We start from the raw sequence: 27,941 nt of genomic DNA on the forward strand, positions 1-27,941 counted from the left end.
TCTCTCTCTCTCTCTCTCTCTCTCTCTCTCTCTCTCTCTCTCTCTCTCTCTCTTGGATCAGGGATCCCAGGGAAGGAATGGAAAGGAAGGAGGAAAATGATGTAATTATATTTCAATTTTAAAAAATATCTATTTGTAGAACTATGTAAAGAGCAGATGGCAGAGTGCACACTAATTAGCATCCTATCTGCCCACAACCAACTGCTCAATGCAAACAGCTACCATGAATGTGACAACTGCTCTGACTGCTGCTCTTTCTCCTGTGTGGTGTGTGTCTACACGTGTGGGTGTATGTGGAAGCGAGAGGCTGAGATCAGCTATCTTGCACCATGTTTTGGAGACAGGGTCTCTCTCTGAACTTAGAGCTCCCCAGTTTGGCTAGACTGGTTAGCCAGCAAGCCCCGGAGATGGTCTTCTCTCTTCCTTCCCTAGTTCTGAATTGCAAGCATGCACCACCATGCTTAACACCTTAGGTGGGTTCTGTAGACCCACATTCAAGTACAAGCACTTTACTGATGTTACCACCCTTAGCTCCGCAGTGCAAACCATCTTTTTTATTAAGAGGTAGCTGTCATACTTTTGATGTTTTTCTTGCTTGTTCCCCTCCCCACCCTCATGCTATTTATCATTCCTCTGATCAGAGTTTTGCACTGAAGTGGCAGTACACAAGAGCTACCTACCCTTTACAAAGTCCTTTGAAATGACAGTGACATTCAGTACATATTTGGCAGCTCACCATGGAGAAAAGTGTCCCAGGGAGAGAAAATAGCCAGCTCAGCACCTCAGCTGCATTGAACAGGATCAGGACCAAAGGAAAGGGAAGGCCGGCGAGGACAATAACATTTAGAACCTGCAAGCTTCAGGCTGGAACAGAGACACTCAGGGTCCCACAGTGAGGAAGCCTGTCCAATATCCACAGCTCCCAGTAGTCCATCATCTACTTTCTGGGATGCTGGGGCCACATTTACCTGCTTGCCTGATGGGACCACTGTCCGTGCTTCCTCCAAAGCCAAACTTGTCACAGAAGGGAGGAGCCCAGTGGGCTTCACAGTGGCAATTCTTCCTGTTGTTACATACCTTCAGGGGCAGAAGTGGAGAAAAACATCCAGAGGGGACAGGGTTAGGACACACAAAAACAAGGATACTCTGCTAGAGTCCCTCAGCAACACACGTAGACTCAGTAAATACAACACTTCCCTAAGAATCAGCTCCAAATAGCACCGTCAGTGAGTTGGGTAGAGCCAGAAGAGCTGAGGAAGCTGCTGTGGGGACCCAGCTCCCTTACCTGGTCTCATTTCTTTTTCAACCCTGGAAAGCTGTGGAGTTACCTTCTTGATGATAAGGAGGGACCCAGGATCAGACCACTATGGTACAGACCTGTCTCTTTCAGACAGGAGATTCAGAGAGGACTCCAGCAGGCTGGGATGGGGGAGTAGGCCTATTGCTGGGCTTCTGTCTTTTAATGTCCATGGAAGTTCACAGGGGTCTGCTAACATTTCTGTGAGCCTACTCCTATCCCCAAATGCCCACTCTTTTAGCCCTCTGTGGCCATTACCTGCCTCCTAGTCACAATAGGCAGACAGTAAAATTCTTACTTAAGAAGAAGATGGCAGTAGAGGGTGCCTTTGCCCTTGATGTTCCTGGATAATGCACCCTAATAGGAGACCAGAGTTCCTATGTAAGGACCCAGGAGTCTACTTGACAAGGGTCACTCATGGTAGTTCTTCTGCTTGGATTCACTATTGATGTTTATATAACTTACCCAACTGGATATGAACCAATTGATTTTGAGTGTGAAGACCACTTTTAAATTTTTTAATTTATATTTTAATATATATTCATATACAATTATTATAAACACAAATTATTATAAATACACACATACATAAATTATTATATATAAGTATATATAAATTATATATTCTTTTTCATTTTTATATTTTGAGACAGGGTCTCATGTATCCAAGATTGGCCCTAAACTAGCTATATGGGCAGGAAAGACTTTGAATTTATGATTCTCCTGCATCTACCTTCTGAATGCTAAGAGATTATAGGTATGTCCCACCACATCTACTTTATGAGGTACTTGGGATCACACTTGGGACTTTGTACATGCTAGATGAACACTCTACCAACGGAGTCACAGGAGTGTATATGTCTTGTTTTATGTTAAGTAGGCTGAGCTTTGGGGGCCTTAGATAAAGGTCCATCTGATAAAATTTGGGGGTGGGAGTGAGAGTGGGAGGGGATAGTGGTAGGATAACTGGAAAGAGTTGCCTACATCAAGGACTATGATCCCAGACGGTTGTCTGGTATGTATACTTCCCTTCCACTTAAACACTGTAAGTCACAGGTGATGACTTTCTGGGTGGCTTGTTGTATGGAAGTCGGTGGAACTATTGAACCAACTCCAGGACCCTGCATAAAAACACTGGGGCCAAATATATGCCTGAATAATGGGAGGCAAACAAGACATTGACAGTCTGTTGTCTTGCTTGTGGTGGCTCCCTGATCTAACTGGCTTTTGTGAAGAATCCAATCACTTGTCCAGTTGCTTTCATCTGTGGAGGCCAGCAGTCAACAAAGCCTGTGAGAAGCAGGGATGAGCTTTCTAGGACACTCCTATTAATCAGGACTTTCTTTTACAGAACACCTGTGATCACTGGGTTACAGATGTTTTTCTAATGGTTTTAAAGGAATAGACTAACCCAGGACTTTTAGTGATGAGACTGAGGTTCATATGGCAGGGATGGTGTGTCCACATAACATGGGCTGGTCAAGAGCTAGTAGGACAGACAGCTCTCTAGTGTCTATGGTACATCCTGCATATGTGGCAAACCATCTATGAGGCTCACCCCCTGCCTGGTGTGGTCTTAGCTTGAGGCAGGAAATTGCTATCTAGATTCCCTTCTTGGAAGTACTGGTGGTAAGCCTGGTCTCATCATAGAGGGATTGCAGCTAAACTACTTGTTACTAAAATGTCTTAGCTTCTTTTCTGATGTTGTAATAAATTACTCTGAAAGGAAAAAAAAATGTAAAGGAGAAATGGTTTATTTTGGCTCACAGTTCCAAGCCTACCAAAATATGGAATCATGGTGATAGTAGCTTGAAGCAGGCAGTTACCTCACATTCATATCAAGAGTTTGGGAGCCGTGAATGCTGTGCTCAGCTCACTTTTTTCCTTTTTATACAGTTTGGGATTCCAGCCTAGGGAATGATGCCACCCACACTGGGCAGCTTTTTTCACCTCAAGTAACCTAGTCAAGATAATCTTCCACAGGCATCCCTAGAAGCTCATTTCCCAGGAGACTCTAGATCTCAGAAAGTTAACAATCAAGATTAACCATTATACTAAGTCCTAGCTGGCTGTTCTGGAAAATACAGTCTTTAGAGTTTGCCAACGTGTACAAGAGACCTATAGATACCAGAGAAAGAGGCCCTTGTTCTACTTTCTCTGGGCCAGCAAGGTTACTATGGACACATACATCCTCACTACTACATTGACCTTGGCCTCACTAGTAAAATCAAAAGGGCCAGGCTAGTTCATCCATTGCCATTAGAAAGAAATCTATAATTCAATGAAGACATGAAGAGAATCCATTTGATACTGAGTCAGCTGTACACAACATCAACATGCCTGTCTGAGGCAGTCTGGCGATCTATCATGGTTACAGCGTGGTGGTGATTTTACAAAGAACCCCCATAATCTCAAGTGTCTAGATATTCTAAAAATACAATTGAGAGCACGTTTTCTGTAGAAAAGGCTTCCGGAGGACAAATGAGCCATTGGTGCGGCTAATCAAGATTAATACCATCCCATTGGAAAAAAATTAACTGCATCAGGAAAAAATAAATTACGTTTCGAATAATTAGAGTCCTTGCCTAAAGCTTCCCTGAACTTGGCAGCATGTGGTGGTCAAAACCCATGGCAAGGGCGTTCAAGAACAAGTGGTCGGTAGATCTGATATCCTCATTTTTATCCTTCTTGAAAGTTTCTTGGTGGAGCAGGAGTTTGGGCTGTTGGGAGCCAGAGGGACGACCCTGCTTGAAATGCTAATGTGAGCCCTTTGTGAGGCAAGGTTAGCTCTGAAATTACTTTGAAGATGACAAAATTATTTCTTTATATTGCAGAATGTTAATTCAAAAGATAATTACCTCTCAATCTGATTTTCTTTGTTAAATGAAAGTGACATTTCTCCTGCTACATAAAGGTCAGAGACAGTTAATGCCTCTGGAAGAGAACATTGAGAAGGCACTCACCGACTTCTGTGGTGTTAAGCAGGGGCTGGAGAGATGGCTCAGCGGTTAAGAGCACTTGATGCTCTTGTAGAAGTCCCGAGTTTGATTCTTAGCATCTATGGTAGCGCACAACCATCCCTAATTCTAGTTCCAGGGAATCCGGCCCTCTCTCTGGCCTCTGTGGGCACCAGGCACACACACACATACATGTAGGCAAAATATTCAAGCACATAAAATGGATACATCTGAACATTTAAGACCTCTTGGCTGACTGTGGGCAGGCTGGGAAGAGGAAGCTGACGTACTCACCCCTCGGCCGTGGCACTGCATGGCGCACTTGTGAACGCCGAAGACACTAATATTCTGACATCGTCGATTGAGGCAGATCTGTGGGAGACACACAGCACGGGCTCAGCACCTCCGCTCCCCTCCCTCACACGGGCAGGAGAGAAAGCAGAGAGAGAAAGCAGGAGGCTTGAGGAGAGATGGCTCAGTTGGTAAAGTATTTGCTGTGCAAACCTAGGGATCCAGAGCCCATGTTAAAACCAAAAAACCCAAACAACCAAACAAAAACCTCAAACCCAAACCAAAAACCCGAGTGTGGTGGTGTGGGCATAGGGGGCTTTTGGAGTTGGTAGATCTCTGGAGCTTCCTGGCCGGCCATCCTAACCTAGTAGGTGAGCCTGGGTTCCAGTGAGAGAGCCTGTCTTAAGAAACAAGGTGGCTGTCACCAAAAGAGACTGGAGGCTGCAACAAATGCGGACACATCCTTGAATACCCTCCATGCACAGACATGAAAGAGAAAGCCAGGAAAACTTGGAGCAGGCTCTCATTTCTGTGAGCAGGGACGGAGCAGGTTAACTTCTATTTCTTGGTCAGACACAGCTCCTGGGGTGTGACTCGACACTTTGTCCAGTGTGAACAGTATTGAGATCTTTATGTTTAGTGCCATTTAAGAGAGTTCTAGAAGTGAGAAATTATAACTGATTTTCTCATGAGTCTCTTTTCATGGCTTTGGGTCACTGGTGACACAGCGCACTGACAGGAAAGCTCCCCAGGGTCCTGCTTATCCAGGCACTGCAGAGGCTCCATTCAGATTTGCTGAACGGCCTTGGCCAGTTGGAAGTGGCTGCCACTTCAGCAGTGCTCAGCATCTTTCTCTCCCAGAACTCTACATACAGGTGGGTAAAGAGAAAGGAAGAAGACGTCACGGCTTAGGATACAGAGCAGCTTCAGTAAGTACAGCCTTCCCATGGGCAGGTGGCCATCTCAGTTTGCAGAAGGGATGGTGAATGCTCTTCAGAGAAAACAATAGCAGGGGTCAGGGGAGGGGGAGACTGGTGCATCTTCATTGGTAAGGAAACCCCAGGGGCTGGGAGATGATTCTGTCAGTTAAGTGCTTGCCCTATAGTCAGGAGGGCCTGAGTTAGAGCCCCAGAGCCTACATAAACAGTGGAGTAGGGTGGTGTGTGCTTGTGATCCTACAGCTGGGGAAGTACGAACAGGAAGTGCAAACTGTTCAGCCAGTCTGGCCTACTTGGCAAGTTCCAAGCAGGTGAGAGACTGTCATGCATGTGCACACACACATATCCTCACACACAAGAACACACACCCACACACATGCAAGGAAAACGAAGCTCCGGGGAGGGCACCGAACACAGAAGGATTCTGCTGGGAGGGCCCTGTGTAGTCTTGATCCTATTGGCAAGGTCAAAGACACCTGTATGTGCAGCAGCAATCTTGGGATTCCAGCGCTTGAATAAGGCAGCCCTGGCTTCTCAGACTGTAGATTACGAAATGGGTGTTATATGTTATATGTTCTATAACGTCAAGGCCCGAACAGACGCTAATGTCCTTGGGTGGATCAGAAGAATGTGGAATCTTCTTCAAAGAGCATGTCTAGGGTTGGAGAGATGGTGGCTCAGCAGTTAAGAGCACTGGCTGTTCTTCCCGAGGACTCAGGTTTGATTCTCAGCCCCCATATGGTGGTTTATAAGTGTATAAAACTCCAGTCCTGGGGATCTAATGTCTTTTTCTGGCTTCTGTGGGCACCAGGCATGTATGTGGTGCACAGACATACATGTAAGCAAAACACTCATACACAGAAAAAAAAAGAAACATAATTTTAAAAAATGAAGAAAGAGTGTCTGTGGCTGAGGACACATGGGAGCCATGTGGAGAGGGCATTTCGGCCCCCAGGGTTTTGTGAGGAAGACCTTGGGCTCTTTCCTCATCATGACCTCTGAGAGGGACTTCACGATCCTGGGAAAAATGAGCCCTAAAAATGCCAGATGGCTTATCATTTTTTTTCCCTTGAAACATTGAATTCATTTGCTATCATTTAATCTGATGGAAAATTTGATGGAAAGACAAACAAAAGCAAAACAGAGACCGGAGTGGGAGCTCAGTTTGTGGAGTCTGTGCAGTCCAGGCAGGAGAGCTGGACCCTGTCTCAAAGCAGGGGTGGGGGACGGGGGGTGGGGGAGAAAGGAAGAAATGCTTAAAGGAATGTAGTTAAGATTGTCCATGGGGCTCATGAGTGCAGCCATGCACACTCTTGCGCACACACACACACACACACACCATGCACACATATAGACTTTCACATACACCACACATGCATATGCTTATGCACACACACATAATCAATGCACAAGTGCACACATATTTATGTGCACCTGCCCTGACACACCTGCACACGTGCATATATATAAACCAATGTGGCAGAACATAAAAACCCTAGTTTCTTTAAAAGTTCTGAACTTGCTTTTAACTCTCAAACCATTTCAGCCTTCCTCTTCCCTGTTCTCCCAAAGGATTCCCCCGCCTCTCTGCTGATTCCATCCCCTCCTCTGTTCCTCTTTTCTCTATAGTCTCTAAAGGATGCATCTGACTTCCTCATTTTGACCAGGTGAGAAAAGTTCCCAAGAGCTCTGGCACATCTGTCCCCAGAGCAAGAAGCTCCACAGTTGTGTTTCTTTAGGAAGTCACTTCCTGGCAGGCAGCCCTCCTGAATACAAGGGTAAAACAAACAAACAAACAAACAAACCACTGTCCCCACATCTGCATCTCAATGGTCAGACTGGGACCCCAGCTTCACTGACTTTTTTCTTCTAGGTACTTTTGCTTCTAGAGTTGGATCCCAGAGACCAAACTCCCGAGCAGTTTTAGGAAGATCGGCTGAGCTCATCCCCTAGTTCCTAAGCAGGCTCTTCCAGTGGGCTTTGCTCCAGACTTACATGAAGATGCAAGTGAGAACTGGGGGACTTACTTTTCCTTCTGCACACTTTGTTCCTGCAAGCACAAGCCCTGGGTCTGGCATGTCATCACCCAAGTACACATGGGTCCCCCGGCACAGAATCCGACCTCCTTCCTGCTGTGGGATATTTGTTTCTATGGAAACAGCGTTGGTACCAATGACGGGTCGGCTTGCACCACCTTGACACTGGATTTTTCCACACTTGGCATCTCTGGAGGGGTAAGAATAGACAAGCTCAGAATAAGGGCAGTGTGGAGCAGTGACCACTATGTGAGCAGGCGCAGTGCCATTGTGGCAGGGGGTGTGGCCTCGTACCTCAGCTCACATTTGACGAAGGCGCTCTTGGAGTCTTTGCCACAGTTACCATAAGGATCTCCTGCAGAATTGACTCGCTCAAAGCAGATGCCAGGAGCTGGTTTAGCACCTGGAACAGAAGCACAATGGCACCTCCCTCATCATCGTTTCTGACTTTTTCTAAGCAGCACCAGGCTGGGGGTGGGGAGAGGGAAGGAATATTCCATGTTTAGTGGCACACAGTACCCAGCTGGCTCAGGAGTGGGCTGGTGCAAACCTGGAAGGATCTACAGCTGGCATTCTCTCCTGGCTCCGCTCAGAGCAAGCCCACTCGGTGTTCTGTATTGTAGGCTGAGAAGCGTGACCCAAGGTATGTGTGGACTCTCAAGAGATTAGGCTTGGCTGTGCAATCCACTCAGGTCAAGAGCAGGAAGGAGTTGGCTGGTTGGCTGCAGACCAGGGGAAGCTACTTTCTGTAGCAACATCCCACACAGTTCCGGTGAGAAAAGGCAAGCTAGGCAGGCTCCAAGGAGTAGTAATGACTAGTGTGTGTGTGTGTGTGTGTGTGTGTGTGTGTGTGTGTGTGTGTGTAGGGGGGTGAGATCAAGGGGAGAGTAAAGGAGTCAGAAACCCTTTGTTTTCAGTCCTACAGAGCTCCAAGAATAAGCCCTGGCTTTAGTGAATGAATGGTCATTTCTGCCGAGATTGTTCTCACAGGCCATAGCTTTATAACACCCAATAGTCACTGTGCATAGAAGGAGATGCCCTGGTAGTGATGGTGGTGGTGGAGTCACAGCACACAGAGGACCCAAGAAGTGGGCATTTTAAAAACCACATCTTTTAGGCAGGAAAGGGGAGCACATGATTGAGAGCTGCAGAACCAAAGCTTCAGAGGGCTCTTGTAGTTCAGTCATAACAGTATCTTCTGGGAATAGCGAGGGAGTCAGGAGAATAGGGCAGATCAAACCGTGCCTGGCCACGTGGTCTTGGCCTGCCTTCCCTTTCACATCAGCATCTGATTTGGACACGTCCCTTCACAGCATTTTCAGTGACTAGGAGGTGACTTCCCAAAGTCCAGACATGCCCTGTGTTCTCTGCTCCCAACTCCAGGGAGTCTCTCTGTTAGCCCTCCAAGATGACAATACAATCTAGAGTTCAATCAGATTTGGTCCATGGCCAGGGCTCCTTTCTTCCTCCTCCTCAATCACACCCATTGTTCCTTAACCTGTGCTGGACCCTTATCAGCTCCTAGCAGAAATGGTCACCTCATTTAACAGCAAAAGCACACACCATTGCTACCCTCTTTCCATGTGAGTAGGCCTGTGCCTGGCCTTGACCTCTGTCCTAGCCTCTCCCTTCCAGACCTTCTGTTTCTTCTGTTTTGAGTCATGGTCTCACTACGTAGATCTGAATGTCCTGGAACTCACTCTGTAGACCAGACTGCTTTAGAACTCACAGAGATCCACCTGCCTCTGCCTCACAAGTGCTGGGATAAAAGGTGTGTGCCACCCCACAATACCTTTCTTTATGCCTCTTAAGCATTTTAGACAGGCCGTCTGAGGCTCCTTGTTCAGGTATGCCAGTCCAAGTCAGAACCAATGCTCTGCTGCAGAAAAAGACAGGCACTTTGTCTCCACGGCATCTTCCTTTTCTACCACAGACTCAATCTCCTTCACTTGGTTCTGTGTCCACTGACCCTTTCCTGATGAATTGCTTGACTGCCTATGATGCCAGCTGTTCCTCACTTCCTTCTTAGATAGTGACCATCTGGGTAACTCCCCCAGAGAGTCTGTGCACACCCAGAGGGATTTCCCTCCAACTGTGCCATATTGCAGAGAGGCACTGGACAGTTTCAAGCCTTTTTGTTGACTCTTCTTATCCCAGGAAAGAAAGAAAGGAAAAAATTTAAAACAACCGAAAAGATGAATTTTAGAGAGGGGACTGGAGACGTGGTTGCTAAAGTGCTTTCCAGGACCTGAGTTCAGATCTCTAGAGTCCCTGTACAAAGCCAGGCACAGCAATGTGCACCTACAATCTCAGTGCTGAGAAGGCAGAGATAGGAAGATTCTTGGAGCTTGCTGGACAGTCAGTCTAGCTGAGTTGCTGAAGTCCAGGTTTAGGGAGAATGTTTCTTAGAAAATAAAGATTGTGGATACCACTGGATATCTTGCCCACGGGCACAGAAACATGCATATAAACACACAAACATGCTACCTACGCCCTAAAGTGACTTGTAAAGAGATGGCAGTTTCTGAAGTAACAAGCTTCATGTAATTCGGCCAATAAAATGCTCTCTCCAGCACCTTGAACCGCCCAGCATCCCGAGGCTAACTGTGTGTCTCTTCCAGGAAGTGATGAGGAGCGGGAGACTGTGTTACTGTTTGCTGTTGACACACGTGTAGCCAGGACACGTCTGTCCATGAGCGCAGCAATGGCTTGTGAAGAGGCAAAGGGAACTGACGTGCAGATGGGAGCAAGGCATGACTTCCTCTACCACTGTCAACTGGGAGACAGGATAGAGCTGCCTGACTGTGGCACAGGCCGGGGCTATGCAACAACCCTGTATCCTTTCTGTGTTCCTGTCTATGGAGAGCACGATGGGGTATTTTACCTCCTCCGTCCTCCAGCAGCCAGGGACTGGCAATTCCCATCGGTACCCTGAAGCTGCTCTTTTAACTGGATGGTGCTGGGTGGGACAGGAAGGCAGGGAGGGAAGTAGCAGAGCTCTGTGTGAAATGTTGGTCCTCATCCAATTGCCTAGTGTTTCCTACTGTAGAGTCTTTGGGCTGTGAGGAGAGATCCCTCACAAGAAACAGATATTTCAAGGCTAAAGATTAATTCGAATCAAACTTACAGTGATGCACACAGTTGAAAGTTTGCCCAATTTTCATTCCTCCTTTGGCTATTCCCAATATTAGGTTGTAGGCTGATGCTATGCAGGGTTCTGGGCTACTTTCTGGGTCCAATATGTTCCCAGTTAGAGCTCATGGGGACCTCTTAACACTGCTCCCTGTCCCTCTAGTGTCCTACTAGTGTAGCTCACCAGCTACACCCTTCTATGGAGTAACTTCTTTATACAGGAGAGCCAGTGGAGAGAGATTTCCCCTGACTATTTGAAGCAAACTCTGCTTTTTTAACAATGAGATGCAAGGTAGAAGACGTGAGAGCGTTTGATGGTTGTGCCCAGTGTTTCTATCATACTCCTGCTTCCAATACGTTTTCCATCTAGAATGGCCATTTTACATGGCCAGGTATTGCTGACTTTCCAATGTGATGGCAGAAGGATGGACACTAAGACTCCTTTCTGGCCAGAGCAGTCTATCTCTCAGGTTACACAATAGAGTCAATGCAGGTACATGGTCTAAATCAACCAGTATGTTTTATGGATCTAGGGTGCGGGCTCCCTCAGGACCTTCTTCCAGTTCTCCTTCCCTGTGGAGGCTGGTTAGGATCCTTTCTTCTTATCCTCTTTCTCTCATGAAACTTACTTGTATTTTATCTTACTTTTTTTCCCCACTGACTACAAACAGCATTGTATTATGAAAAACTGAACAAAATGCCACCGGGGCAGCCTCCTGTCTCTAACACTCCCAGAGGCTGCCAGTTGTTCTCTGCAAATGAAGCACCCGGACACATCTCAGTGTTGTGTTTATAGCTGTGGATGTTCTCTTGTTCCTTGGCATCACATGAAGTGCTGCTGTGCCACCCTGTATAAGTCACTCAAAGTCTGAGGCTTTGCTTTTGGGAAAGATAAATAGCCGTTCCCTCAGAGATGAAGTCCAAGTTCAAAAACTCAGAAGCAGGGGGATTGTAATGGAATGCAGCTTGACTTTCAGAGGACCTGTCACCAAAGGAAAGGCACGAAAAGGAAACCAAGTCACAGATGGCCTTCTTAGCCGATGCTCTCAATCTCTCACTAGTCCATCAGGACAACTACATGCTAGTGTTCTGCGAGGCTATTGTATGTCAGCTGCCAGCTGGTGTTTATCGTCGAGGCAGAATGGTCTAGAATTTGAAAAGCATAAGTCTTGTCTATCCAGTTGTAAGACACTGCAAAGGCAGACATGTGGGCTCAAAGTTGCTGTACTTAAAAGTTCTGGGCTGTGTGTCTTCATGAAGGTGAGAGATTGCACATCTATCTCAAGGACAGAAAGGCAACAGTTTTCTTATCGCTCCAGTGCTGCATCCATTAAGGCCTTTGAGTTCTTAATAACGGAACACTCAGTGCTCAGCCTCTAGCAGGAGATAAAACAGCCTCTTGGAGGGAGCCTTGAAACTGCTCAGCATTTTAATCGCCAGCTTTGGCTTTGAGCGCTGAGGCTCACACTTGCAACGGAGTCTGGAAGTTCTCAGTGTCATGATGTCCTTTGAGAAGACAATGAAGATGATAACGTTTTGAATGAAGCCCCTGGTTTGCTCATCCTGAGCCTCTCCTTAAGATGATCCTCTGCAAACACACTGCTCTACTTCAGGCCTCTTGACTCCCCCCTCTCTCTGTCAGCTCCCTGTCACTTAAATCTACAGACAAAGGCATTGGCATAAGCAGATGGCATCTGCCCTTCTGTTCTCTCCAAGTTGGCCTTTGCTTTTCTCAGGAAATGGAGTCTAAATGAACCAATTCTATCATTTGCTTCTTACACAGTAGGACAAGATCCTCTTGATTCCCCGGCAATATACCTCTTGGCAGAATATCTTTTCTTCCTGTGACTTTCTTTCTTCCTGCATCTTTTCTTTCTGTAAATGGTAGTTACTCTAGGTGATCAGTATGGATAAGGGCCCAGTGGATTTCAAGGAAACAAGCTCGTATAAACCAGCCTCAGCCTTATAGATAAACATTGGATATTTACCAGCCCATAAAACCCCTTTGACCAGGTGACATGGCATAAATCAAATGGCAGTAGGTTCTGATGGGTGGTAATATTGATAATTACATGTTTGGGGACCTCTCCAAGGGAGATCAGTGACTTTTGGCACGTGACGATTACATAACACACCTATGAAGTGTATTGACAAGTGATGTTCACCGTCGCTATGCTAGAGAGTCTGGCAAACAACACTGCTGAAAGTTAACCTGCCGCCCGAAGAGCTATCCCAGCTCTCTTTTAGCAGGAGTCAAGGTCATGCCATGCCGAGAGGGTCTTCCCGAACATTAAGACTGAACTGGGGATAAGACGCTCAATGCAGACAACGTTTATGTCTAGAATAACCAACATCTAAAATCTTGAGACGCTGGGCTAGGGAGACAGCTCAGTGGGCAAAGTGCGGTACAAGCATGAGAACCTGAGTACAGATCTCTAGCACCCATGTTAAAAAAACAAAAACCTGGGCCTGGCAGAACATTCCTGAGATCCCAGCAATGGGAAGTAGAGACAAGAAGATCCGGGGAACTCACTGGCTGTTGCTCTAGCCAGATCAGTGTTCGGGTTCATGAGAGACTGTGTCAGAAAATAGAGTGGTTAGAAAGTGGCTGAGGATGCAGCTTGCTGTCAACTTCTGTTGACTTGTGCTCCTGTGTGTGTGTGTGTGTGCGTGTGTGTGCATGCACTTTCCAACACAGATGTGGTTGGGAAAAAAAACTGTCCCAGCTAGAGGAAGTTCTTCAACAATATCAATAATAAGACTAAAAAATGACTAAAGGAACAAACCCACAGGAGGTATTCTGAAAGTTCTTCACAGGGCCCCTTGAGAGTCGCAGGCATGTGTTTTGAATTTTCTATGGCTTTACTTTTAGGGAGACCTGGAAGCAGGAGTATTCTATTGACATCTAATGCCGGACTGAGAAAAGCCCATCTCTGAAGGGAATAGTTCTCTGGAAGGAAGGGCTTTATCCGGTCAGCGTTGGGTCGCCAGCTCCGAAGCATGAGTACCAGACATCCTAGGTGTAACCAGAGAATTCAGTATGACTCAACAACTTGGACAGGTCACTGGGTGTGAAGGGCATAGCTGTCCAAGCAACAACTCGAGGAGTTATAGAATTCTGAGTGACCCCCCCCTTCCCTGGAGGTCTTCAATGGCCCCCTACACAACATGGTCCAGATCTGGGCTCTTGCTGCTAAGTAGGAAGATGAGACACTGTAAATGTATCCTGGACAAAGGCTTCCTTCCTGAATCATGGAAAGTTCATTTGAACCAACCAGTCCAGCACATCTGGCTGGCCAGGGTCCCAGCCCAGGAAGTCACCTCTGCCCCTGGGACTACATCCACCCAGGGCAGGGCTTAGGAGTAGTGGTAGAGAGGATGGGGCATTGAGGGAGTCACATCCTGAGCAAAGCATGCTGGGACCAGAGAAAGTATGTTCCTCTGGCACAGCAGGCTCTTGTGTCAGCGTCTTCCACCCAGCAGGACATCAGCAAATGTTTAACAAACCAGAGAATGAACGGCAGATGAGAATCTCTGCTGCCGTCCAAGTCACAGTTCTGTATAGACAGAACTCCCTGGACTTCCTGCTTTGGCCCTGTCACCCCTGGGTTCCCTCTACCCCATCCTGGATGCTGGAAACACTAGTAGCCTCTTCCAGATGGCTACTGTACGGCAGTTTCTCTCAGATTACTTCAACTTGGCTACTCTGAACCCCAATCCAAGCTGTCTCTCCTGTCCCCAAGCTGTCTCTCCTGTCCCCTCCACATCTTACCCATTGTCCTGCCCTCTCAGAGCCTTTTCTACAAGCCTCAAAGACGTGAGCATCTCTTGAGAGCACACTTACATGGCATTGATTTGATTTAGATCTACATGGTGCTGAGCGCCAGGACGGGTCCTCCATGTATTCTATTACATAGAAGAGTATGGGCTCCATTCATGATGTTATGTGCATGGTGTGGTGTGGTGTGGTGGTTTGAATAGAAATGGCCTCCATAGACTCAAGTGTGTGAATGCTGGGCTCATAGGGAGTGGCACTATTAGGAGGTTTGGCCTTGTTGGAGCAAGTGTCTCACTGTTGGGGTGGGTTTTGAGGTCTCTTATGCTCAAGCTATGTGTAGTGTGGCACACAGTCTCCTGCTGCTGTCTGCAGATCAAGATGTAGAACTCTTGGCTCCTCCTGCACCATGTCTGCCTGCATACTGTCATGCTTCCCAGAAAGATGATAATGGACTAAACCTCTTGAAACTGTAAGCCAGGACCAATTAAATGTTTTCCTTTATAAGAATTATAGTGGTCATGGTGTCTCTTTACAGCAATAAAACCCTAATTAAGACAGGCATATAAAATACTAGCTACAAGAAGGTTCAGGAGCTTTTTGAAGGAGTCTTGAGTAGTTGTTCAATACAAGTCTATCCTCCCCAGTCTGGACCATATCAGTCTGGACCTTATACGACAAAAGGGACTTTCCAGAGATGATTACATTAGAGCTTAAGGTGGAGAGATATAAAGATAGAGACTTGGGTGGGCCTAATATAATCACATAAATACTTACAAGGGAGACAGGAAGGGCATAATCAGACTACAGAAGCAGAGGTCAGAGAACATGGACAGACAGACTGTTGCTGCATTGCTGGCCTTGAAGGAGGGGGGACCAAGAGTCAAGAGCACAGGCAACCTCTGAATGCTGGAAAAGTCAGCAAGACAACGCTCTCCCTGAGAGTCTCTGGATGTGCTATGTCCTGCTAGCACTCAGATCTGAGGACTCTGATCTACAGAATTGTATGTTGTGACTTGTCCTGTCCTGGGCCACTAAGGCTATGGACACAGGGAACACACATAGTGTCTTTAATTGAAAAGCCAGGTAGTCCCACCAAAATGGAGGGAAAGGGCCACGCTGTATTGCAAGGGGAGGTAGGAGTTCCAAGAAGTCATGGCCACAGCTGGAGGCCTTCTGGGTCTCCTCTCTTCTGAGGATATTCTTTTATGATCTGTGTTGAGAAAGGTCAGTGGGGGCTACATTGAAACCCAGAGAGTCCCTGCCTGAGGTAGATCCCCAGACCTGGCCAATCTGATTTCTTCAGTGCTCTGTGCAAAGAACCACTCCTGGTGACTTCACTGCACCTGGGTCAAATCATTCCCAGCCACCACTGAGAAGGTAGCTGGGAGAGAGAAGCTAAGTGCTGGTGGGGGTGGGGTTCTCTGGGATGCAGATTATAAAAGCTGCCAGGTTTCAGCTTCAGCCACCATGATGTGGGACATTCAAGAAGGCTGATGCTCTGGCTTTTGAGAAGCTCATCTGTCAATCAGACTGGCTTCTGCATATTTAGTGTGCACCCCTCTCTGTCTCTGTCCACACTCCTTTCCACTCCCTGGCCCTCCCCTTGCATATGCATGTGATATCAGAGGTCGACATTGGCTGTCTTCCTCTGTCACTTCTTTCTCTAATTTTTGAGACAGGTTCTCTCATATATAGGGGCTTGGTGACTGGGAAGGCTGGCTAAAGTAAACTTTAGGGGTCCTCTGTCTCTGTGTCCTCACAGCAGGGACTACAGTCTTGTGCTGCCATGTCAGCTTTTTCTGTGTGTGTGTGTGTGTGTGTGTGTGTGTGTGTGTGTGTATGTATGCATATGTAAATATATATCAGGACTCAGGTCTTCATGTTTGTTTGGCCAGTACTTTACTGACTGAGCCATCTCCTAGCCCCACTGTTCTCAATCTCTGTCTGTCTGCCTGCCTGCCTGTCTATCTGTCTCCCCCTCTTTTTAAATTTATTTTCCCTTGATCAATACCTGCTTTGGTCACCATGACAGCCAGCCGAGTTACATAGCACAGTGGCGTGGGGAACACTGTGCTGTTCCATCTGAGCTCATTCTGGTGCTGGGGCCAGGTCTTAAAGCATAGCTGGGCACTGAAAAAGCTCAGAGGGCTGGGTGCGCTGGCCAAGGACAGCTCCCATAAAGGGAGTACCAGAACAGCCACTGTAACCCGAGATAAGTGCTTCTCGCCTATAGAAGGGCTGGAAATGGAGGCCCATTAGAGATGTCTGAGGTCTGTTGTAGTAGCCCCTGTCTAAAGTGACCATGCTTGCCTAAAAGGTGTCTGAGATCCATTCAGAATCCTATGACCATTTGATACTGGTATAATGAGTGTCTTTTTAGTGCTTGTCACTGTAACAGTGGTACCTTGCTTTGTCTGAACGATCTCATGGGCATCAGGTAAGAGGACCAGCCAGCACTAAGCCTCTAAAGAGGAAATGTGAAGGACAAGGGGGGTCTCAGGGCTCTTTGTTCTACATCTCTCAGCACATCCACTTATGGGAGCGACTGTGTCCATCCCACACATTCTTCTTCCTCAGAAAGCTCCAAGCAAGGGGCATCATTGCTGCGCATTGAGGACTCTCCAGGTCTGGGCGTTGTACCCACGTGGCAGTTAAAACCAGACTTCTGTGTTTAGTCATCGTTTTCTGCCTTGATTGACTCCCTTTGGAAACCAGAACCTTGCAGAAACTCTCCAGTTTCTCCAAGAGCTGGCTCAGCCCTAGGTCTCAGTCTGGCTGACCATAGTGGCCTTGCTGGCACCGGGGCCTCTGGCCAGGTCTGAGGTCATCTCCCAGCCTTAAGTAAGGCCTCTGCCAAGCACAGTGGAAAGAAAGAACTGCAATACACTCAGGAAACATTCCCAGTGGAATTCCTAGCCAGGATCCCGAGAGCTGTAAATGGAGCAGATCCAGAATGGTTTCCAGGTAATGGGACCCTCCCTGGGGTGGTCTCCTAGTCATAAATCCCCTATGCCGTAGTGAGGCTTCCAGAGGTGGGTGAGGGCCCTGGATAGTGAGATCCCCCAGGTGGTGAGGCCTGGGGGTCTGGGAGACTCTGCAGTAGTGAGGCTCTGAAACAGTGAGACTCCAGTGTCTAGGCTGCCATAAGAGAGCCTGGAGCTGACTTCAGGGTGGAGCCCTGGCAGAGACATACAGGAAGGGTTTTCCCCTCAAGCTTTAATCTATTATTATTATTATTTTTAGAACCTTAATGAGACTTTCGATCAAGGCCTCATTTGCTCACGGGAGGTACACCTAGATGCTGGGTCACCGTGACCAGGTGACCGAGCTTAAATCTTAGCCCTGCCTCCTGCAGAAGCAGACCTCCTGTCTCAGGGTTTGAGCGTCTTTGCGGAACAGAATGGGCACTCGAGGATGAATCCTCCTTCAAGGAGCAAAGACAGACTCTTGCGCTTAAAGCATCCTTCTCCAGTGTCCCTCATAGAGCTGGGAGAGGCCACCTACCTGGTCCCCAGAGCGTGACACACTGCTGCTCATGGGTCTGGCAGATGCCGTTGTAGCAGTAACCATCCACGCCCTGACACGGGTGGCCATCATGTAGGTACACATTGGCTGGACAGTGAGGGGCGGTCCCTGTGCAGAATTCTGGGAGGTCACAGGAGTTGCTGGAGCCCCTGCATGCAGTTCCTGGAGGCTTCAGCTGAAACGAACAAGGTGCCTTATATAGCACATTGTACCAAGTAGAAGGGAGCATCCTTCAGTTGCTCTCCTGGGGCAGAATCTAGCAGGCCTACTACAGTCACACAAACAGGTGGGGATTTCAAAGCCATCCCCTCTGATGATGAGAGATCTTTTAAAATGGTTTTGCGTGGTTTCTATTTGTGTTACGAGGCTGTGTGGGGAACCAAGAACAGCTCATGTGGGAACAACAGGTAACAATAGGGTTCTCCAAGGAGTAGACAAGATGGCTCTTATATGTTGAAGAGGTGGACTTTTCTCAGGTTGCTGACACTATCACATATTTTATGTTGACACTTGTCCTTATCCTTAGGCATTTGCTGGGGAGGTAGAAAAATCAGCAAGATCAGAAGCCCAACAGCAGTGGTAAGCTGTCAACTCATTAAAGAACTGGGGCCCTCTCTGACTTTGCTGGAAAATCTGGAGTGGGGCGGGGGCAGGGGCGGGGGCGGGGGCGGGGGAGGGTAGGAGGAGGGTGGGGATGAGCACCAGGAAGTGGCAACAGCCATGAGAGTGGCTACCAAGTGAGGTCTGTTAGACCTCTGACTAGCATCTCCTCTTTTGCAGCTGGAGAAGTTAAGGTTCAGGGTGGCTTGTCTGAGCTACATAATCAAGGACACCGAGTCCCCAGGCTTGCTTGGTGGCATGCAGACTCCCAAAGGCTGCAGTGTAGATTCACCTGCCAACTCCTGGAAGGTGTAAAGCCTGAAAGGAATGGCTTGAAAGCTACACAAGTGGATGGTCGTTGGGCATCAGCACATGTCCCTTCTTCCTCGTGACATCTTGAGTGTAGGCTTGGCTGCTCTCACCTTCTCTTATCCCCTTCCTGGCACTCTCCTGCACTAGTAACTGGGCACATGGGGGTGCTCACTTCTTACAGCATTCCTCAGAACTTAGTGAACATCAGGAGAGGCCAAATACATATCATTATAACACACTTCTAAATGATGTGCTTGGGTGGGGTGGATAACAGGGAGTTTCCTGCAATCTTTGTGCCAAGATCCGATGCTTAAGTATAAAGGCATAAAAGTCTATCCCGGGAGCCGCTAATGCTCAGGCCTCTCCCCCCCGTCAGACATGTATTCGAAATAAACAGGATTAATGGTGGTGGAAATGCCTAAGCAAGAACAGAGATAGCAGCATAAACAGCGAGCCGGGAAACTGCCACTCTGGCACTCAGGATGGCCTGCACTTTCTGTTGGTACAGACAGCCTCGAAACCATCAGCATAGATTCTCTGCTACCTGCCTGATGCCAGACATTGGTGTCAGGCAGGTAAACCTGGCATGAAGCTGAGCGACCGGGATAGCGCCAGGTTCTCCTCCTGTTGTTCTCCTCATGGAGCTAAGACCCTTATTTGCATAAATGACGCATTAAGGTTGAGCTTGGGTTTCTCAGTCCTATTAATTTTTAGCCCACAGACAATTTATCACAGAGAATTAGCAATTAAAATGTGCATTTTTACCAGGTCAGATGATTAACAGAGCAGCAAGGTGGTGAAAGGGTAGCTCCTCAGGATGGGATGAAGTTGGGGAACCCGTCCACCCTACTGCTCCGATGGCACCTGACTGGAGCCACCCAGACTGTCGGCCACCTCAGGCTAAGCTGAACTCACCTGACAGTCTTCACAGCACTGCCCGTGCGCGCACACAGCATCTGGCTTCAGAGTACAGGTGGTAGCGTTACAGCAGCGATTCGTGCATTCCTGAGGAGGGGAATGGGGTCCATTTGAAGGGTCTTATGAGGTGGTGGCTCTCAGAATGAAAATGTCCACAACCCAAATGACAGCCAAGGATAAGGTCACCCAGACCCTGAGATGGAAACCTGCCCCAGAACCGTTTCCCTTGGCACAAGAGCAAAATGTCTATTAAGTGAACCACCAGGTAAGGCGTTACCAGGAGCACTCATGTAGCCTTCTCAGGAGGAGGTCTGGGGAAGCTGGGAGCATCTCAGATCAGCAGCACATTGGGGTTTCCAGGGGATTCCTCCTGAAGGGCGTGTTGTAATGAACTGTTCCAGAATCATTGAAGGACTTGGAAATTGCTCATTTAAAAACAGATGCATAGATGTGACCTTCAAGAATGAACCATTCTGAGAGGGATGGGGGGTGTACAGCTCAGTGGTACAGTACTTGTCTGCAATATTTGTTTAAAACATGGGGGCGGGGGTGGTGGTCTACCTTTGATTTAGGGTATGCAGATGAACTGAGGAAAAATTCAGGCTAGGTCCCTGTGGTCTAGCCAGGTGAATGAGGAAGAAACCCTTGTTTAGCAAAGGCAGGTGTTTGACCTAGTGCATTCTGGGAAGAGGACTGGATGTCAGAATGAGACTGGAGGATGTTAGCACCAAGAGTCCTCATTTTCTCTTATTTTTACTCATCCCTTGTTCATTCCCCCCCTCTCTCTCCTCCTTCCTCCCTCTCTTCCTTCCATCTTTCTGTCCCCTTTTCCTCCATTTTCTCTCTCTCCTTTTTTTTTCTTTCTCTTATATTAATTATCAAACCCAAGCACTCATGGGTGCAAGGTAAGCACTCTTTAAATTGGGCCTTCTTCATCAGCCTTCTTTCTTGTTTTTGGAGGCAAGGTCTTTCTATGTGGCCCTGGCTGGCATGGCACTGCCTTTGTAGACAGGCTGGCCTTAGCCTGTGGTGGCCAATCCTGCTACTTCTGCATCCTTGGTGTTGGGGTTGTAGGCTTAGGCCACCATACCTGGTTTGAGCATGCCTGTTTTAGAGTATCCAAATTGATAAAAGACGAGCTGTATCATACTCTCTGAAATAAAAACAAGGAAGAAATTCATCTCCTGCAGTAGCTCCTGCACCATGGGAGGACATGGCTTTCTGGCAAAGAGAGATGCGGATTAACACCCTCTGCTTGTTTTAGCAGAAGGCCTGTATTGTTTTGTGTAGTGAATATCTGAAGTCCATGATCTTTAGAGCATCCTGGTAGCTTGGAATCTGTGCAATTTAGAAGAAAATGTCATAGAATGCTTAGTGCTGCCCAAGTCCTCAACCTTCTATTTGTAATGTGCTCTGAAGAGCTTCTACTAATATAACCAGGCAGCATGAGGCTAATGACATCCATGTCTCAGTATAATAGGTTAGTCCTTAAGACTATCTCTTGTGAATGAACTTACTTGTAGCATAGATATAATTACTAAATTAGCCAGTGATTAGGACAATTTAAGGCATCCCATGAACTGGTCTGTCAAGCACTGTTTACATTTGTTCCTACCATGCATACTGGCAAAGCTGTTAAATTTTAAATCTGTTTGAGAACTTTATAAACATCCGGGACATGTAATGTATACAATAAGATAAAACTGCCAACCAGAAGTCACTGCGGCAGCTTTCATGACACTGAGGGGTTTTAGCTTATGGGGTTACAGCTCTATACAAGTTTAGAAACTTTTTCCCCCTTAAGGATCCCATTAATTGCATCCTGGACCAGTGCCATGGAATGCACAGGAGCGCTGTTCTGCTCGCTATGGTCTCAGTGGCTTCCCTAATGTTGTATTAGCTGAGTCAGAGATTTCCTTGCAACACTGAGTTAAAACAGCCATCTGATATCTGCGGGTGAAATACTTGTAAGGCCTCCTCCTGTCTGCCTTCAAATCACTAGAAAATGTAAGCAGCAGCTCTGAAGGAAATGTATCCAAGTGGAAAGACTTCAAAGGGGATCAATCACATGAAAGAAATAATGACATTTAAAAGACGTGTGAGGGGCTGGCATCCTCGATGGGGCTGTGCATGTTCCCAGTCTTGTTGGTTGGAAGGCTGGGTTATCAGGACATCCTTCATGCCTTCTACCAGAAGGTGGCAACAGTTTTTAACTACCCCAAGTCTACTTCTTCTAGATTACCATACTTCTCAGAAAGAGACATATTCCTTTTCTACTAATGTTTGCTATTTTATTAGTCAGCAGAGAAGCAGCAGAGGAGAAGAGAAGACCTGAATGCCAGGTCTCCGAGTCAGAAAGAATGATGAAGCCATTATAGAACCTCCTGCAAGGACCAAACGGTTATTCCTGGGCTGTGGGGAGCAGATGGGGACTCTACTCTAGCAGATGGGGTAAGGCTACTATGCACTTTCCTAGAAACAATGGGCCTTACATCTGGGAATGGGAGAGCACAGGCTTGTTGCAGCTGTGATCTGGGATACACTGCTCAGACCTGTTATTCCCTGCTTCCCTGGTGTGACATGCCAAGTCCCTCCTTGGATCAGGGGAGGCATGGTTTGGTATGGTTAATAGCAGGAGGAGTGTCTTCAGGGCCTGAGCACAAGGGACCAGAAAAAAAAAAAAAGAACCTAGGTAATAGGTTTGACCAAAAGTCTTGGGCAAAGAAGTTCGGTATTCTTGTAAGTTTGAACTGGCAACTTGACACAGCTTAGAGTCATCTGAGAAGGGAGTCTCAATCAAGGGGCTTTTGATCATGTCTGTAGGGGATTGGCTTGACTGTTAATTGATTTAGGATGGCCACCTCGCTGTAGACAGTGCCAATTCCTGGGCAGGTGGTTCTGGGATGAAAAATAAAGGTGTCTGAGCATGGGCCAGAGAGCAAGCCCTCCTTCATGGATTCTGCTTCAAGCTCTTGTCTGACTTTCCTCAGTGGTTGGACCGTGACCTGGAAATGTAAGTTGACGAAATGCTTCCTCCCCTGGGTGCCTTTTGATCCGAGTGCTTTCTAATAGCAACTGAACAAAAGTAGGACCCATGGCTAAGCACAGGTGACATCTGAGCCTAGACAGGGGCATAAAGAGTCTACTACAATAGCACTACCGCACAAGGCAGGGGGTTCCCTGTGATGCTAACGGGGTCCGGTCCTCGGGAGGAAGAGCTTTAGAGGAGGGGGAGGGGTTTCCTAAAATATCAAGACACCTCTTAACGGGAGGGAGGTGAGGCCCCTGACCTCAGAAATACCAAGTCAGGAACTGCATGCAAGCAGAATTTGGCTCCATTTTAATGAGAAGTTTGTCACAATCAACACAGCGTGGTGAGGTCCCTGGAGAGAGATCAAGCGCTCAGCCACGGCTGTAGGATTCCTTTGTGGAGGTGATGGAGGAGCAGCAGAACAGAATAGCTACAGTAGGAACTTGGGGATCTGCTGATAGAGTGCTGGTGCTGATGGTGTGATGCTGGTGGTGATGGTGTGATGCTGGTGGTGATGGTGTGATGCTGGTGGTGATGGTGTGATGTTGGTGCTGGTGGTGTGATGCTGGTGGTGATGGTGTGATGCTGGTGGTGTGGTGTGATGCTGGGGCTGGTGGTGTGATGCTGGTGGTGATGGTGTGATGCTGGTGGTGTGGTGTGATGCTGGGGCTGGTGGTGTGGTGCTGGGGCTGGTGGTGTGATGTTGGTGCTGATGGTGTGATGCTGGTGGTATGGTGTGATGCTGGGGCTGGTGGTGTGGTGCTAGGGCTGGTGGTGTGATGTTGGTGCTGATGGTGTGATGCTGGTGGTGTGGTGTGATGCTGGTGGTGATGGTGTGATGCTGGTGGTGTGGTGTGATGCTGGGGCTGGTGGTGTGGTGCTGGGGCTGGTGGTGTGGTGCTGGGGCTGGTGGTGTGGTGCTGGGGCTGGTGGTGTGATGTTGGTGCTGATGGTGTGATGCTGGTGGTGTGGTGTGATGCTGGGGCTGGTGGTGTGGTGCTGGGGCTGGTGGTGTGGTGCTGGGGCTGGTGGTGTGGTGCTGATGGTGTGATGCTGGTGGTGATGGTGTGATGTTGGTGCTGATGGTGTGATGCTGGTGGTATGGTGTGATGCTGGTGGTGCTGGTGTGATGTTGGTGCTGATGGTGTGATGCTGGTGGTATGGTGTGGTGCTGGGGCTGGTGGTGTGGTGCTGGTGGTGATGGTGTGATGTTGGTGNGTGTGATGCTGGTGGTATGGTGTGGTGCTGGGGCTGGTGGTGTGGTGCTGGTGGTGATGGTGTGATGTTGGTGCTGATGGTGTGATGCTGGTGGTATGGTGTGATGCTGGTGGTATGGTGTGATGCTGGGGCTGGTGGTGTGGTGCTGGTGGTGATAATGCTGAGGATGCTGATGCTAATTCTCAGGATATAGCAATAGTGATGGTGGTGGTAGGGACACTGGTGTGTGGCAGAGGTAGTGAGGGCGGTGGTGATGCAGGTACGTTGGGGGCAGTGATGGGAGCTGTGGAGATGGCAGCTGATGGTGGGGACAGCAGTGAGAGGATGATGATGATGATAATGATGATGCTGTACAGGGTAGTGATGACAGCCATGGGGCCACAGTGGCCATGGTGCATGGTTTAGAAGGCAGATGGGGTGAATGGCTGCCAATGGAGTCATTCCACATCTTAGCATTCATGATTCCATGAAGAACCATGAGACTTCTCCTTCTCCGCATTAATAAATAATTATAAGGCACTCAGATCAAAGACAAACTGTCTTAAGTCAACATGGCCTCTCCTGAGAAATGTGGGTAATTTCAACTAATTGGCTTGTTTCTTTAAGCAATTAACAAGGCCTCCAAGGGACTTTTCTCCTTTGTACTTGCTATCCCACGAAGGCTTCACTTTTCCCTCCACTAATCCCAAAGCCATTCTGTAACGTTCTGTAATTAGGACTTGCTCCCAGCCAGCAACAGCTCCTCGCTCCCTGTGAGCAACATTAACCATTGCTACGGATGCTGTGGACAAGGGCGTTGTTACACGGATACGCTCTGAGTTTGCCAAGGACACAAAGCTACCTCTACCTTGCCTCACGCCATCTGATCACCCACCAGGCCCATAGGCTGCACATTTCCCCTTCATTCTTGTGAGCATAAGAACATTCCTACTGGTATGGAGCCTTCTCGGGGACCTGGAGACAGGCTAACATGAAGGTTCTATTATTGCTGGGATGGGCATGGAATGTCTGAGATGCTCTGGCTTCCTGGCCCAGCTTTGTTTCCCGAGGCTTTCCTTCCAAAGGAGCCCTTTGAGAAGCTGGCTTCCTGAGCCCTTGTTCAGCCCACACCTGCCTCAGAGCTGTCTCCCACTGACTTGTGCAGGTTCCCATTGAAGGAGCACCAGCCTACCTGTTCTACAAACGCTTGGCTTCGGTGTACTCTGAGTACAATCCCCTCTGAGCTGTGTGGGGCACATCATGCTGGGAGGTGGCAGTGTTCTCTTTGTTGTCCTTTCTCAAGACTGTTTAGGGAGTGACAAGTGACTTACAAGTTTCATGTTGACCAGCTTCATCATGGGCCTATGCAATTAAGGAACTTCCCAGAGACTGGCTGGGAAGCAGGGTTCTGTAAGCCTGGGGTGGGATGTAAATGCTAGCTGCTTTTCCTTAATGCTTCTGAGAACTGACAAGCTGAATGGCCGGAGCCTCTAGAGCCTCAGCTGTGCATGCAGAGAGGAGACTTCAGAGCAATCTCAGCTAGACCGAAAGCTCAGCTCAGCGCTGCTTATTCACACTCCCCTTTCACAGCGGGTTTTGCAAAGAGAAAGGCACAGTACTCACAGGCTCTTAGAAGCCAGGCTCCCAGGGCTTTGCTTTCTAAGAGACTCTGAGATAAATGCTTTCATGGTTCGCATCCTCACCTCACTAAGAACGGGGCAACCTTCAATAGAGAAGGCACTCACCTATTAAAGCCAAGTGATACAGCCAACTCTGCTACATGGCCAACATTCCAAAAAGCCACCAACTATGGGGCACTTTTTCAAGGTGGCCATGTGGAACTTTTCCAGAGAATCTCTATTATACCAATATCCTGACTATTAGCTCATTTCCCCTTCCTTTTCTCCCCCCTCGCTCAGTGTGTGTGTGTGTGTGTGTGTGTGTGTGTGTGTGTGTGTGGTTTGTGTGTAGGCCAGAGGTCAACTTCAGGTGCCATTCCTCAGGTTCTGTCCTCTTTGTCGTTTTGGAATGGATTTTTCACTGAGGCCTCTAGGGCTCACCCATTAGATGAAGCTGAAGGGCTAGTATGTTTTAGACATCTGCCTATCTCTGCTGACCTCCAGTGCTGGGCCTGCAGGCACACACTATCACATGCAGCTTTTCCACATGGGTTTTTAGGAACCCAGGGCCTCCTGGTTGCATGGCAAGTCCTTTAACAAGCCATCTCTCCTGACTCCTATCACCAGTTTTTAGCCTGTTCATTTTGCTGCCTGAGCTCGCTCAAGCTCCTCTGTCCTCCCAGTCAGAGGCAATGGCAGGCACCATGGAGAGAGTCCCCTTACCTCTGGTTCTCCGCAGTCACACTCTTCTCCCTCTTCCACATAGCCATTTCCACACTTCCGGCCCCCAAAGGCCTGCTTGACCTCTGGTAGGTTGAAAAGACACATCCCCATCCCCTTCTCCAGGCTAGCCTCCAGGTCCTTCCTGCTGCAGCTGCTGAACACCATGGGGAATGGGAACCTGAGGAAGAAAGGCCACAGTGAGTCACACAGGCACATGGGGCCATCCCTCCCTTCAGGCACTGTGACCAAGGATGCTAGTGCAGTAACACACAGCTGCTCACAGCAATCAGGATTTGCTTAACCATGGTCCAGTGAAGCACTGTCAGGTCGTCCTGGCACCGGTTCCCATAGGGTAAGGAAGAAGGGCTTTGTCAAAAACACAGTGTTTATTTTTTTTTTGTTTTTGTTTGTCTGTTTTTGACAGTTCCACACCAGTAGCTTAAGACAGTCATACTATGGTGCTATTAATAGTTCTTCAGGGAGATATTAGTTACTTTTTGACTGCTGTGATAAAACACTATGACCAAGGCAACCTATAAAGGAAATCATGTGACTGGGCTATGGTTTCAGAAGATCAGAGCCCATGATGGTAGAGCAAAGGTAATGGTGCCAGGGACAGTTGAGAGCTCACACCTGCATCCACAAGTGGGGGGGGGGAGGAAAGTGAGGAGGGGAAGAGGAGAGGGTGGGAGAGGGGGACAGGGAGGGACAGAGAGAGAGACAGAGAAACAGAGACAGACTGGGAATGGCCAGAGTGTTTTGAAACCTCAAAGCCTGCCTCCAGTGACACACCTCTTCCAAACGAGCCCACCCCTTCATCCTTTCCAAACAGTTTCACCAACTGAGGACCACGTATGCAAATGTATAAGCCTATTATGGCCATTCTCAATCAAGCCACCACAGAGGTCATGTTGTAGGAAATGAAGTCTTAGGGTCTAGAATTTTTAACAAAGACACATGTGGGGTGGTGGACTGTGAGAGGAAGCCTGGTAAGATTGAGCTAGGGCTTGAAGCCCTGGAGATCCATAAGGGATGGTAGGAGCTTCACCTGATCCCAACTCTAACCCCTTGTCCCATAGCCACAGCCCCCTACAGAGAGAATTGTGGCCACCAGTTATGTAGGGACAGCACTCACCCATCCCTCCTCATGTAGATGCGGCATCTCAGGCCAAGCCAATAGAACGCACTTGATGTCAGACCCACCCCACCCCAAAACTGCATATAAGATCTGCATATCCAGAAGGAATAGAAATGTGTGAGGATAACTCCGTTGTCTGAGAGCATCTGTCACCAGAGCTATAACACTCACTGCCTGGGAAGAGGACACTGCTTTCCCAGGGCTTCTGCCACCAGAAGCTCCCTGCACCTACTCCCTAGCCAGCGAGCTCAGCTCTGCTAGGCTCAGCACAGCAGTAGCAGTAGCAACAGCAGCAGCAGTAGCAGCAGCAGCAGCAGCAACAGCACCACCACCACCAGAGTAGCAGCAGCAGTAGCACCACCACCACCACCAGAGTAGCAGCAGCAGCAGCAGCAGCACCACCACCACCACCACCAGAGCAGCAGCAACAGTGAAAGCAGCAACAGTGA

General features: G+C 48.2%; 1 protein-coding gene across 1 annotated transcript in view; it reads right to left on the minus strand.

Moving 5' to 3' along the window:
* Adam12 (ADAM metallopeptidase domain 12) overlaps positions 1-27,941 on the minus strand; it is a 337,673-nt gene that overhangs the window by 28,247 nt on the left and 281,485 nt on the right. Inside the window, exons 12-18 of the mRNA XM_021167906.2 lie at positions 26,355-26,532; positions 19,782-19,871; positions 17,934-18,129; positions 7,814-7,922; positions 7,511-7,709; positions 4,549-4,626; positions 969-1,077 (exon numbers count right to left, since the gene is read on the minus strand). Coding sequence (XP_021023565.1) covers positions 969-1,077; positions 4,549-4,626; positions 7,511-7,709; positions 7,814-7,922; positions 17,934-18,129; positions 19,782-19,871; positions 26,355-26,532 — 959 coding nt within the window. The remainder of the gene's footprint in view (positions 1-968; positions 1,078-4,548; positions 4,627-7,510; positions 7,710-7,813; positions 7,923-17,933; positions 18,130-19,781; positions 19,872-26,354; positions 26,533-27,941) is intronic.

The sequence above is a fragment of the Mus caroli genome, chromosome 7 (genome assembly GCF_900094665.2).
Source record: "Mus caroli chromosome 7, CAROLI_EIJ_v1.1, whole genome shotgun sequence".
Lineage (NCBI taxonomy): Eukaryota > Metazoa > Chordata > Mammalia > Rodentia > Muridae > Mus > Mus caroli.